The following is a 14,603-nucleotide window of genomic DNA, read 5'->3' as shown; positions in this document are numbered from 1 at the left end:
AAGTTTCAGGTCAGAATTCTGGAGAACGAAATGAATGGTTCAAACCTGCTTTTGGAGAAGAGAGATTCTATTCAATCTAAAAACAGGAGAGCAGAGATATTTCCAGTTGGACAGCAGCAACAGCCTCAATAAGAAAAGTTAAGGGGATGCGGGAAAAATAGGGGAATTACCCCATCTGTTTACTGTTCAACCTTACTACTGAAGGTACATAAGGAACATCTGCCCCAGGAGTACAGCTTGCAAAGCTCAAATGATGCTTAGAGGAAATGGGCAGATGGGCAGAGCCTTATCTCCTGTGGTAGTAATCACCTCTGCAGTATAGTCTGCTGTCTCTGTTGCAGTCCAGCTGTTTGCTTTCTCAGGCTGGTAGGTTGAATGGGAACTCAGGAGTCTCTGAGTTGTTGAACTAAGCAGGCAAAAGTTTTCTTGTCAGTATGATACTACCTGTGCCATGGCTTGTCACAACTAAGGACAAGGATAGGTTTAACAGAGCAAGGTCTTTTTGCCACCCTTCCCACTCTGTCCTGACTCCTGTAACACATGGCTCTGTAACGTGACAGTCTAGGTTCCTGCCACATGTTAGATGGTGGCTTTGGCTGTGCATAAAAGGTATAAATCTTTTTAATATGCTAAGTCAACTACTTCGTGCCATAGATACGGCCCAGGTAATTTACTTGAAAGTACCGTTTTCACAAAGTGAATTTACCTGTGCTGTACACAAAGGTGTGTATATTTATTTAACGATTTCTATTTGTGTAATAGAAAGAGCAGTGAAGAAGCACAGAGAGAAAGACGGAGGATATCAGGTCTACTGAATATGATGGAACCAAGCCTTCTGCAGTTCTATGTTTCCAGACAGTGGTTAAATAAATTCAAGACTTTTGCAGAGCCAGGACCAATTTCAAATAATGACTTTCTCTGTGTGCATGGAGGTGAGACACTAACTGAGTATCATTTATAAAGAATTTGTCTGTTAACTTGTAGCTATTCAGGGATGTACACTTGTTTTAATTAAAGGAATCTGAATATAGTAAGTTCATATTCTAACTTCTATAGCTTCTTAGGTAAATTAGAACTATAACTTCTAGGTAAATTATTTCTCTCATTTTAGTAGCTGACTGGTTGGAAATGATACTGTGTGAAGTTCTTTTTTTCTTATGTCTGAACACTTAATTTTGTTTATAAGTTTTTTTGATTCTTGAAGAGAAACAGTTTAGCTTATCAGTTGCTTCCTAAACATGTATATTCCCATTTTTAAAAATCCTGTCACTTTATCATCATCCTTAATACTTTGGTCTGTCAATCTAAATCTTTTTCTTAGCTATGTGCTATAAACAACAAGAAGGTTTGAAAGCTGCAGAACAAGAAATTGGTCTGATGCAGAGTGTCTAGTGCATAACAGTGTGAAAACAGAGTAGTAATTCTGTATATTTTGTATAGGAGCGTAAAAAATTTTACTTTGTGATAAATGTTAATAATAATGAGAGAATTACATTAAGCAAAACATATTTGGGGCAATACCCATATTTGAGTGCTAACATTCCAAAAAATCATTACTGTGTGGTGGTGTTATACCTACTTTCTAATAAAAAATACATCTATATTAGATTAGCAGTTAGAGGTGCTGCCCCTGTTGCTGAACTAAACTTTCAACATAGGAATATTGTGCCCCTGTAGCACTTTGCAGAACGTGTATATGTGGCTGTGGCTTTCCTTTTGTAGGGTTACAGAGATGACTCCGGTATGAGAGCCCAAACTACTAGATTTTCCCTATTCAAAAGAATTCTTGCATAGCTTGTTAGTGCTTACTGTGTGCTTCAACTCAGTGCTTCTTATTGTGCAAGCCCCTCTATTTCTGGCTCCCTCAAAATTTCACTACTTTCAAGCATTCATGTTGTTTGAAGTAATTCAAAAAGGTCTACAGCAAATAAGTAGATTTTGATTAGACAGTTTGTTAATGTGTTTACATGCATAAACAAAATATTTAACATTTTAATCGTATACCTTAAGAAGCATTTCACAATCAGTATCTAAAGTATTCTAGCCCTTTGATTTTCATCTTTCATGTAGCTTGCTTCTGCTATTTATAAACTGTTCAGCCTCATAAAAGACTAAAATTAGAGTGGTCTCTTTAAATACAGTAATAGATTATACTATGGTCAGACTTGTTTCACATGATTTCTCTGAATTCATTGAAAGATTGAAAGAAAGTTAGAGACCACTAACATAGTCTCCCCCCCAGAAACCTTCAAGTCTCTTTTTTTTGTTGGTTTTGTTTGTTTTTGTTGCTTCTGCAGGTGTTCCTCCACACAAAGCTAACTTCATAGAGGACCTAGTTGTAATGCTACCTCAAAATATATGGGATAATCTGTATAGCAGGTAAGTTTTGTACTGTAACTGGAAAAAATCCACTTGATACAGTTTGAGACCAAATCCGTGCCAAGCAGCAACACCAGACCAGACTTCAGAATTAGTGGCTCAGAAAAAATTATATATACTCTAGGCACAAAACAAAGTGGAAAAAATTGCAAATGGCTAATTTATATAATTTAGTTGTGCAAAGTAATGCTAAAAGACTACATAAAGTAATGTGTTACTGGGATAATACTTGATAATACTATTAAATCAATAAACATGTATGGTATGTACAAAATGACACAAAGTAGGTCCACAAAAGTATGCTTTGCAAGAGGTATTTTGAAAGAGTTCTCTGTATCAGCTTCCTGTTCTCTTGTTGGCTGGAGAGAGCTTTTGTTTTATGTTGGCTTTGAATCCATAGCCTCAGTTGCCAGTACTGCTTCAAAATAACTTGCATCTAAGCTTTCCCTAGAACTACTCCACACTTCTTAAGGTAGTTCAGCTTTAAGTGCTTGCTTATAAAGGAGGGATTCTTACAAGATGGGTCTCCTTTTAAAGTAACAAAAAGCTGCAGAAGAGCTTTGCTGATCACCTTAAGAACGCTGTATTGCACTTGCATTAAGTATTTTTTGCTGTTAATTTCCTGCCATCTAAGCACTATAGCTATGTTTTAAGGTTTCAGTGGACACAAGTGAAAAATAGGAACAACACTGTTTCCAGCCTATTTCCACTTTCATAGATGTATCGAATTTTTCTTTCAACCAGTAAAGGCATTACCCATTTTCTGTAGGCAGAAATATTTGTTAACTCTGAAGGAAAATGCTTTTAAGCTTCTCATTAATTTCCTTTCTCTGTAAACCTTTTAAACAAGATGTTAAGCTTCAATCGTTTAATAGAAAGATAGAGTGCCAGAGATTATAAGGTCCTCCAGATTTTGAGAGTAATCTGCTAGGTAGAAAGGAGGCATAAATTGTTATTCCTAAACATGTGTCTGTTCTGTCTGGCTTCCTGGCTGGTGCACGCACCCTTCAGCACAGAGTAGCTCTGAGGCAACCATGTTTTGCTTTTTGTCTTGCTGTTATCTCAGAATTATGTGAGAATACCATGGCTGCAGTGGGTGAGAATTTAGGGTGAAGAAGCCAATTATGGTGGAAATTGACTTTTACTGAGAATAGTATTAAGGAAAAGGAGATACTCATCTAGAATGCCAATTGACCATCCATGCCCCAAACATACTTTGCTGCTCATGTGCCACTACTCCTATTCAATTGCAAATACTTCGAGGTCAGAGTTGCTTCAAGAAGATCCATACTTGACTCATTTCAGTTAAAAACTCATGAACTGATCTTCAGAGGTGCAATTTAAGTGGTGGGTGACCATTTAAAAACACATGTCTTTGTTATGTTGGGATGATTGAGTATATACAGAAAAACTTTTATGGATGAGTGCTGTTGTACTGAAATAATGCTTTAATTTTCAGTTAAAACACAACACTTCTGTGTTGGAGGAAGAAAAATTGTACCCCAAATTATTTTTATGGACTGACAAACATACCAGTCTAAAAGGGGAAAAAGCAGCAATGCCTTCCATGGCAGATTTCAAAGTTTTATTCACTAAGTAAACAAAGTTATTTTTCACTCTTGGTTAAGAGTGCATATTTTGAACTTGTAATTCATGTTGCTATACTTAAGAGCTCTCTTTTATGTCATTTAATGTAACATTCTTGGAATAAATCTGAAGTTTTAGAAGAGAAAATTGGATGAGAACACAGCTCTGACAAAAATAATTATTCAGCTATAAAGTAGAACCTGGAATATCCTTATCTCAGTGCATATTTTAATTTTAACCTTTCTGTTGTAGTAAATGCATCTCTTAAGGCTGCTAGTTATTCAAGAACATTTTGTCAGGCTTCCAGCTTCCAGGCTAGCAAATGCTGCCCATATTCGTAATGATACATGCACATACACATACACAGAGAGGGGTATCTTCTGTGCTTCTCAGTAACAGTGCCCCTGAATACTTCATCTATGTAGTTTCACACAAGGAAGATATGGAGAGGAGGGTCATGGAGAACAACTTTTTAAGAACAAAACAATAAACAAGTTTAGAGGCTGGCGTCAGGGAAGTAGCAAGCTGATGAGTCTGCAGTGGAATGGAGGAACATGTTTAAGGTAGAAATGTCTGGAACATTTCCATAAGCTGCTTCTTAGAGGACTTTAATTTCAGAATATTTGCTCACTGACATGTTCTTCCCATAGTAACACCTTTTAAAGTATGTGATACAGCAGAGTTTGAGATCATTTATGCTGGCTGTAGGCAGGCAGAACTTGGAAAATGATTATGTCTTTAGGATGGAGTACAAAATATTACTAGGAAAATAAATTATGGCGTTTGTGGATCTGTGTGACTGGCATGTTGCAGATGAAAGTATTGACACGGTAGTGAGTCAGTAAAAATAATCTAGATTTATTAATAACTAACAACAATTTATCAGTACAAAATAATTCAGAAAGAGAAGCGACATATTCACAGATTCTAAAATGACACGATTCACTCTAACTTAACGGTACCTTAATTTATACATATATACATGCGTATACACAAACCGGACCTATATATACAGAAACAAAGGTGTTTAGTTTCAGTAAAATGAACATAAAAGGGACAAACACACAGAGGAATAAGGGTAAGAGTACGTACCCACACACACTCCAATAAACAGGGAAAGAACGGGTGAAATAGAAGCTAGCTCAAAGAAAATTTCCCTCTCGAGTTTAGAGCAAATACTCCCAATGCCTTGGCATTCCTCAACGGGTGATAACTGAGACTCAAGAGGGTGGACTTGGCCCTGGCCTTCCGTCTGGAGCAGACGACACCTTAAGGGTTTTGGTACCTCAGAGGCTCCCAGCTCAGGGGAGATGCCGGTCACAGGCCAGCTGCGATCCAGAGGAGCTCAAAGGGTCTCTCTGGTGGTCGCAGTTTATAGGGTCCAAGATAATTGACTCTTGTCAAACACTATCTGGTGCCTTCCGGCAGTTGCACAAGAATCCTATGAACATGCAACCCTGTTATTGTTCCATCTGAGCACATCCCAGGCACAGGTGTGCCAGGCCATCAGGAGATGATGGGCCATTACAACCTTTTCTGAGCAATCAGAGGGGGGCAGGAGCCAGGCTCGTCAACGTTGTCAAGTCCTTATCTCCACAGAATGGTGTATGGCTCGGGGGGATGTGGATGGAATCACACCTAGCACCAAGCAGCCCAACAAGGAGGGGCAGGGAGGGATAAGAATTGCACCACCACACATGTATTCGACTTCTGTTACATATTATGAGAAGGTGACACTTGTGATGCCTACAGGTGCATGATCTTTTTACATAGTATTTTCCAAAAGGTTAATGTTTTTTTTACTTTTACTGCAGGTATGGAGGAGGACCAGCTGTTAACCATTTGTATGTTTGTCACACCTGCCAAATAGAGTCTGAAAGAATTGAAAAAAGAAGGAAAAACGAATTGGAAATGTTTATTCGGGTAAAAAAGTAAACACTTATTCATTCTGCTTTTTGACATCACCTGATACTCATGAGTTGACCCAAGGGATTACCAGAAGTGCATAGGTGATTCCTGTAACAAATGGACTTTATTAAATATCTGTATACCTATATAGAATCCCTTCTTTCCTGTAGGCAACAGTAATAGACTTGTGATATCCCAGATAACTCTTTATATGGAAATGTACTTAAAGAAAATATGTAATATGTTTCTTAAGTGGCTTTTTTATAGTATGGAAACTGTAGAAGTTTCTGTACCATAAAAGAGTGCAGCCACATGGGCAGTTGTTCTTTATCCACTGCCAGTGATCTGTGCAATTAATAAGATTTAAGTGCAATAATACTATGCCGTCAAAAATTTAATTGTCGTCTTTATCTCTAGTTCTTATTTTAAAAATAACATTAGAAACATAAATAAACAAATAATTCCATGTAAAGTAAATACCTTAGTATTGTAATAGTTCTATAATACTAATATCAAGCAGCTACCCTATTTGCCATGAATTAGAAATTGTGCACATGAGTGGTAAAATAACTAGTAGTAATGACTTTGTAGTTCTTAAACCAGAAATCTGTTCTGAAGTTTTCAGTGAAAATAAATGCAGAACTATTGGAGTCCCGTTTCTGCAATCTTAATTCATGAGAAGGGAGTAAAACAGAATTGCAGCTGTTCTTTTAGTTCTGTCTGTGCTTTAATCACACTTCAGAGGTGGTGTCAGCTTTTCCATGTCTTAACTGGATTTGAACTTCTTAGTAATTTTTTTTTTCTTTAGTCTGGGTTACCACTGAACAGTAATTATTATTAACAACATTGAGTCAACTTCAGTTACTTTAGCTATCAGCATCTTTCCAGTATAAACAATGATTATATGTGCACTGTTGTGCAAGTATTGTTACTAGTTAGCAGACAGAAATCTGTAAAGATTGCTTTAGGGAATGATTGCAAAACCTATTATATCTGAAACTTTTAAGAAATTGTGTTGATGCTTTAGGTTCATGGCTTCAAGGGGGAAATATAGCTACATTATTACAGAGCTAAGATATATAATGGTTTTAAAGGCTTAAGTGACTTTTTGCATATTTCTTAATAACATTATGAAAACATCTGTAGCCTCTGAAAAAGAATAAAATGTCAAACTACCTAAAATCTGAATTAAAAAAAAAAAAAAATTTGATAGAAACAAATTTAGCTAAATGCAACTGAAATTCTCTTTTGTAATTTATACAGTCATTCACATTGTCTTGCAACAGAAACTCAGAAAAAACAGGATTTAATTTTTTTTTGTTTAATTCTAAAATAGTAGAAACAAAAAATATTTAATTTTTTTTTAAACTGATGCAAACAAAAGTCATGAAAAGTCCCATTGCATTAGTTCACCATCCCTTGCTTGGGATCATATTGGCATCTGTTCAAAATATTATGGGGAAAACAAAAATAGACAGTTCATCACACAAAGAACATTCCATAAAATTATGGCGCAAATATTTCAAAACAGTTTTGTTTTATTTTATTTTACAAAAATAAGTTTTCTGCTTTCTTTTGCTACTTGAAAATTCAGCCTTCATAGTAATTAGCCAGTAGCGTTTGGTAGGTAAGCACTTGTATTATACTTAAGAAGAACTTGTTGCTGTTTTCAGGGGAAGAAAAAAAAAATCTCAAAGAATAAATCATCTTTTAATACGAAGACTTCAACTACATCAGAATCGCACCTTAGGAATTCACCAGGTGTTTACTGTTCTGATGGCCAGTAGTTCTTTACAGTGTTCTGTAGCAGTTTAATATTATGCTGTAATATTATACAGTGCTTAAAAGAATCCAATAGTTTAAAGTAAAAAACACAGAAAAACATGGATTCTTTTTCCTTTCAGCTTAATAGAGCATTCCGAGAAAAAGGATCTCCATCAACATTTTACTGCATCAGTATGCAGTGGTTCAGAGAATGGGAAGGATTTGTAAAGGGTAAAGACAGTGGTAAGTTGCGCTCCTATTTCAAAATATGGGCAATTTTTTCCTTTTTCTCCTCATGTATACTGTTTTAAGTAAATTGTTTCTGCTTTGGTAGAAGACTGTAGGAAGAAGAGATAGAGAAGGTGGCAAAAGCTCTTAAAACAAGCATCTAAAATAGGTTTTAGAAGTTAAAAATTTATCCAGAAACAAAATTAGACCATAGTCAAATAATTCACAAGAATGTATAATGAATGAGATAGTTGTGGAAAGAATGTTGCTTGTTCGCAGGGATTCTGCTGTTAGCAGCAGCAGGAAAATTGGATCAGAGTACAAGAGGGGGATGGATTTTGCTGTGCAAATTGATCAGTAATGCTACAGCTTCTGGAGTAAAGGTGACCTCACTGTCACAACCTGAACTCATAGAGGACTGAGTAACAACTATAATAATATCACTTTAGCCTGCTTTTACGTGCCTCTAAAGTTTTGAAATGAAAACACTCATAAAATGTTCTACAGTCTTGTCTGAGTCTTCTCCAGGACCACTTTGCTAGTGATAAAAATTAGGATTAATTTGTGTTTTAAGTTGCTTGAAGACTTACTGTAATCATGAATGCTTTGAAAACCTTGCTCTTAATTGAAATTCTGATTAGCTTTTAACAACTTAGAACATACTGTTAAGCAGTACAAGAACAAGCAGTAAACAAATGAGCTATTTCTGCTTCCATTTGAAAATAGAGCTTCCAACCTGTTGTTTGTTTTCAGCTCTCCTGATTTTAATCATCTCTCTGTCACACTAGATCCTCCTGGTCCTATTGATAACGCTAAGATTGCAGTAACAAAATGTGGAAATACTGTGCTAAGACAAGGTAGGTGTCCAATATTGCTGCAATTTTGGGCTCCTTATGATCTATTTGTTGAAGTTTCAAAAAATTATTCTGAATTATTTTTTTTAACTGCTACTGTAAAGTGACAATTCCTGGTGAGTCTGTGTTGTGCCCCTTGTGGGGGGACTAGTTTATTCTTCAAATAAAGATTTACTATCTCTAATAAACTAATCCAAGTGCAGATGAGAGTGTAGAATGAGGTGCAGAGTAACTTTAAAATGGTGAAAGTATGCTTTTCCTTTGAATTGCTAGGTTTGATTTAGGGTTCCTTAATGTAAATTGGGAGATGATTGGCTTTTAGACTGCCATGTATCTGTGTGCAGTTATTTGAATCTTTAAATTTAATTTGAATTGAGAGTTACTTCTCAGAGGGAAACAAACCACAGTTAGTAAATGCTGTTGCTCAGTGGCATTCCTTGGGGTTGGTATTGAGACGGGCATTGTTTAACATCTTTGTGAGTGACGTGGACAGTGGGACTGAGTGCGCCCTCAGCGAGTTTGTTGACACCACCAAGCTGTGTGGTGCGGTTGACATGCTGGAGAGCAGGGATGCCATCCAGAGGGACCTGGACAGGCTGGCCTATGTGAACATCATGAAGTTCAACAAGTCCAAGTGCAAGGTCCTGAACATGGGCTGAGGTGATCCCAAGCACAAATACAGGCTGGATAATGAGTGGATTGAGAGCAGCCCTGAGGAGAAGGACTTGGGGATATTAGTGGATGGAAAACTGAGTGTGAGCCAGCAATGTGTGCTCACAGCCCAGAGAGCCAACCTCATCCTGGGCTGCATCAAGAGAAGTGTGACCAGCAGGTCGAGGGAGGGGATTCTCCCTCTCTACTCTGCTCTCATGAGACCCCACCTGCAGTGCTGTGTCCAGCTTTGGGGCTCCCAACACAAGAAGGACATGGACCTGCTCAAGTGGGTCCAGAGGAGGCCGCGAAGATGATCAGGGGGCTGGAGCACCTCCCCTGAGAGGACAGGCTGAGAGAGTTGGGGTTGTTCAGCCTGGAGAAGGCTCCGGGGAGAGCTTATAGTGGCCTTCTAGTACCTAAGGGGGCTACAGGGAAGATGAGGAGGGACACTTTATCAGGGATAGGATGAGGGGTAACAATTTTAAACTGCAAGAAGGCAGATTTAGATTAGATATAAGGAAGAAATTCTTTACTGTGAGGGTGGTGAGACACTGGATGAGGTTGCCCAGAGAAGCTGTGGCTGCCCCCTCCCTGGCAGTGTTCAAGGCCATGTTGGACGGGGCTTTGGGCAACCTGGGCTAGCGGAAGGTGTCCCTGCCCATGGCAGGGGGTTGGAGCTAGGTGATCTTTAAGGTCCCTTCCAACCCAAACCATTCTATGATTCTATGTTTTTTCTGCTAGTTATTTGCCACTGTACATTGCAAAACTTCTCTAGCATGCAAAGATAAATATTTCTTTGTTATTCTTCAGTCAGATGCGTAATACCATTTATTTGAAATTTGTAGGTATGGAGAAAAAAATTTTAATATGGCCTGCTTTATGAAGACTTTAGAATTCCTATGAATAAATAAATTAATTGTAGCTCAGTTAAAAAAAAAAAAAAAAAAAAAAGCAGCATTAAGATTAAGAATTATTTAACTGGTTTTTTTCACAGTTTAACTTAATGCCTCAGCATACAGTGGACCTACCAGTGGCAGTTCCCTGGAGGCCACTAGGCCCTGCATAAACCTCACCAATTGTAAAATATCAAGAGTGTGTTTAAAAAGAATGAATTCTTGCACTCGTGAGTTTTGCAGTACCTTTTAATGATTTGGGTCCTAATGTAGAATTTAAATACAAGGTATAAAACATCTGACTGACGTGTAGCCAGAAAAAAAAAAAATTTACAATCAATAATCGATAGCAAATTAGCCACTTGTTGACTTACCTTCAGCTATATTGATTCAAATTAGAACTTGGATAAAAATGAAGACAAATAGGCTGTAGAAAATTTGTCTTTTAAGTCATGAGAGAAGAGGTGAGAGCACCACTAAATAGAGTATTACATATTTCTGTGATCCAGTGTCCTGATCCCAGTGCCTAGTTCACTGTGCCTGTTCAATTAAACCTTACTGTTAGAAGAGCTGGAATCTGGATAAGCATCTAGTCCTGGGCCTACAGAGATGGAGATGTTATTTTGAGAACCTGAACCTAAATGAGTAAAACTGAGGCATAATGTCATTAGTACTGGCATGTGGGAAACACTGGGATGTGTTTCATGACTTCCAGATGAAGCTTTGCATGATTGAATTAGCGTAGCTAAACAAATGTGCAGCTCTTTGTATCCTTCCTATTCGGAAAATTTTTATACATCAAGTACAGTAGTAGGCCTATTGAAGCAGGTGGTGAGGACAGAAAAGCATAGGCAGTAGTGTGAGAAGAATAGTATCTAGTAAAGAAGTCACTTCATCTGTATCAGACAGGATCCTTTGCCACTATAAAAGGTTACAGAAAATCAGAAATGATTGTTGGATGTGGACTTGAGACACGAGAAGGACATCTAGCCAAAGGAATGGAACCATAAGCAAAGAATGTGAACTGAAAAGTCAGGCTGACCCATCAGTGCTATATACAAGGAGCATTAGCGGGGCTGTTAATGTCTTAATAGTGGTGTGTCTCTGGCATTCTGAGACTTTCACTGTGGTTCTCTTATTCTTTCCGATCAATATTAATTTCTTTGGTGAAACAAGAATCTTGAGTCCTTGAACTTGTATTTGATAGGACTGCATGTTCTTATATTAATATGAATCATTGTTTCCTGTGTACCAAAAGCTACTAGTTGTCAGCTGGATTCATAAATATCAGATAAGGTGTTTATCACAGAAGCTTCATGTGTTTTATGCTTGATGTTTGTTAACTGCTGGATAATTTAAAGCAGGTAGTTGTAAGGATCTAGAAGTATAAAAGTAACAGAGTATATCATTGGGTTTGGCAGTTGGTGCTAGATAAAGTACAACTTCAGCTTAGAGTTTTAAATTTGAATCTATATTCTTCTTTTTGTCTTTGTTATGGACTTCAAAGAAATCATGAAAGAATTATTCTAAATAGTAATTAAAATTTTAAAAATGTTTTCAGGTGCAGATTCTGGACAAATATCTGAAGGAACATGGAATTTTCTTCAGTCAATCTATGGTGGAGGTCCAGAGATTATACTCAGACCACCTGTTCCTCCAGTAGAACCTGATATCTTGCAAACAGAGGAGAAGATTGAATTAGAAACTCATGGTCTGTAGCTATTGAGAAAAAGAGGAACTTGTAAGGAATCCACTTTTCCTTACAAAATGCCCAAAACACATTCCTAAAAATTTTATTCTCTTATGTCTGTTGGAGGCACAACTCACTGGGCATTACATTAACTACAGAATAGTAAGTTGAAATATGTATTACAATTTGTTTAAATAGAGGCTGTTTCTCTGTTCTGGAAGGCATGTGGTTTGTACATTTTGAGTGTTTGGTCAATGAAAAAAAAAAAAAAAAAGTAATTTCTGAAGTTTTTGGGATATTTGGTCAAAATCCTGTTATATCCTTAGACTTGAAAAATGGGGACAAATTTTAGAGATGTTCGATAACCCTTCCGATTCTGAATTGGGCTTCTGATATCTACAAACTTTTGCTTGTCTTCACTGTACAGCCTTGACAAGGCTAGGCATATGGGGAGTATATTTTAAATGGATTGCAATCGATAAAGAAAAAGGATTTTCGTTTCCTAAATGCTCAGGAAAAAAATCTCACTTATTTTGCACTGTAAGCATATGAAATGGGTAGTATATAACATCCAAATACTTACTGTATTTGAATGGATCAAACATTAGTGTAGATTGAATATTGTTTTAGTCAGCAAATGTCATAACTTATTACCTACTAAATTTTACATCTTATTATAGTCTTCTGTAACTCTATAAACCTGGCTAGTGTCTTTAATAGTATATGTGACAAAAAGATTTAGTCTTCTCTAGGGTAATGTTTGAGAGCATGAAGTGTGAAATGTAAAATGATTATGGACATGAGTGATATAAATTTCAGAAATTAAATTGTCTGGTCTCTTGAATTACATTCATAAACAGTTCCATTTGAAGGATTTTATTATATTGTTAAAAATTTTCATTGGCATGATGACCTATAATGTCAGAAGCTGGATAAAATGTATATATTGCAAAACTTCACTGAATGATTCATATTGGAATGCAGAATGGCACTTGCTATTGTTTTTGCCTGATACTGTTACCAAATAAGCAGCCCTATTCAAGCCTGGATCATTTAAAAAAAAAACAACAAACAAACAAAAAAAAACTGTGGAAGGTGGGGGGGAACTTTCTTAAACGCTTTTCATTTATTACATCAGTACAAAAACTTCTGAGGTAATGCTGTGGTACTGCTCTCACACCCATATAACTGTATTTCTTGACCACTTTATGTTTAGGCCATGGTGCTGACAGTACTAGCTCCAAAGTAAGAAAATGCTGACATAACATTCTTCTGGGTAATTTTATATCTAGCATAAAATTAAACTGGTTTTGAACTCTGTAAAGCACTTAAAAACCATTCTGGTTAAAAAGCCACCTATAAGAGCCCTAGAAAAAGTGTCCTCCACCCATAAGTACTTGCTAATGTGCTGGGTGGGAGGAGTCAGTTCTGTCTAAATGTAAATCCCAGTATTTTCCTCAGCCTACCTGAGAAGAACTAGAGCTAAAAGCACAGCAGTGCGAGTAAGAGAGGTAAATGGACAGCAGTATGAAGCTAATAATTATGTGGCTGGTACATACGGAAAACATTTTTCAATTTTAAACTGTATAGCGGGTAACTCTGGCCAGCCTGTTAAGTTTCTGAACTTTTATGTAAGTGTTCTTTAAATTCATGGGGAGGTTATGGGACATCAGCAGCTGAGAAGCCTTGCATGTGTAATGCTGTTAATGTAAGGAAACACTGAGCAGGGACTTTAAGTATTTGACAATGCATTTGGACAATTTTATATTAGTAGATAAGGCAACTTGAAGTTAATATCAAGTTATCTCTGTATGTAAGGTAAATACATTAGTTACTACTACAGACTTGTCTTACTGATAAAGTTAATTTTCTTATAGTCAATAGTAACATGCTGACCTTGGCCTGTGGAAGGCTGTTCTAACTTCCAAACTCCATTGTTTGTCTTTTTTTTTTCATATTAGGGTGACTAAAGTAAGCTGGATTCATACTGGGGTTCTTTTGGGGGGTTGTTTCGTTGTGGATTTTTTCCCCAAAGATTTTATCTCATTTAAGCCATTTGTAAGGTTCTCTAACATACTAAAGCTAAATAACAACAAATAGGTCTGCATACTTTAGGAGTAATTTTTCCTACATTATATTCTCAGTTGGAAACTTGGGAAATATTTTCTTGGTTACAGCACTGTATGGTGATCAGATTTACCAGTTTATTCAGTATTATCATTAATAATCTGGATGATGGAACAGTCTGCCCCTGTAAAATTTGCAAGAGAAGAATGCATTGAGTGTTAGGGACATCGGCTTGTCAGGGGAATGAAGCAGTTCTGTGCTAAGTGTTCTGGGTATTATAGCAGGTCAGACTAAGAGTTAAAATCCAGGGATACCAAAACAAAACCTGTTCTGGGTAATAGTAACAAAAGCATCAGATGTGGGACACAGGAGGTAATTATTCTGCTCTACTTGGTGCTGTGCTTGTTGCGAGATCTCATCTGTACTGTTCCCAATTTTGAATGCTATGTGATGATAAAATAGAAGTTGAGGAGAGGTTATTTCAGAGAAGAGCAACAAGACTTGATGTTGAAAATGAAGTTGTTCCGTTGCTTAAAAGAATGCTGAAGATGCAAGAGTTCCACTATGGAAATACCTGCT

General features: G+C 36.9%; 1 protein-coding gene across 4 annotated transcripts in view; it reads left to right on the top strand.

Moving 5' to 3' along the window:
• USP33 (ubiquitin specific peptidase 33) overlaps nt 1-12,784 on the top strand; it is a 39,916-nt gene extending 27,132 nt beyond the window's left edge. For 3 of the 4 annotated variants that reach the window (XM_026854269.1, XM_026854271.1, XM_026854272.1), the window contains exons 19-24: nt 763-932; nt 2,298-2,379; nt 5,781-5,889; nt 7,779-7,881; nt 8,655-8,723; nt 11,829-12,784. In XM_026854269.1, coding sequence (XP_026710070.1) covers nt 763-932; nt 2,298-2,379; nt 5,781-5,889; nt 7,779-7,881; nt 8,655-8,723; nt 11,829-11,986 — 691 coding nt within the window. In that variant the 3' untranslated portion in view covers nt 11,987-12,784. Of the gene's footprint in view, nt 1-762; nt 933-2,297; nt 2,380-5,780; nt 5,902-7,778; nt 7,882-8,654; nt 8,724-11,828 lie in introns of those variants that run through there. The other variant, XM_026854273.1, reaches the window with a different exon arrangement.
• The last annotated feature ends 1,819 nt before the right edge of the window (nt 12,785-14,603 follow it).

This window comes from Athene cunicularia (genome assembly GCF_003259725.1).
Source record: "Athene cunicularia isolate RWA chromosome 8 unlocalized genomic scaffold, athCun1 chr8_part1, whole genome shotgun sequence".
NCBI classification, from domain to species: Eukaryota; Metazoa; Chordata; class Aves; order Strigiformes; family Strigidae; genus Athene; species Athene cunicularia.
The sequence above is the reverse complement of the archived record's forward strand: the minus strand, read 5'-3'. Positions and strand labels throughout refer to the sequence as shown.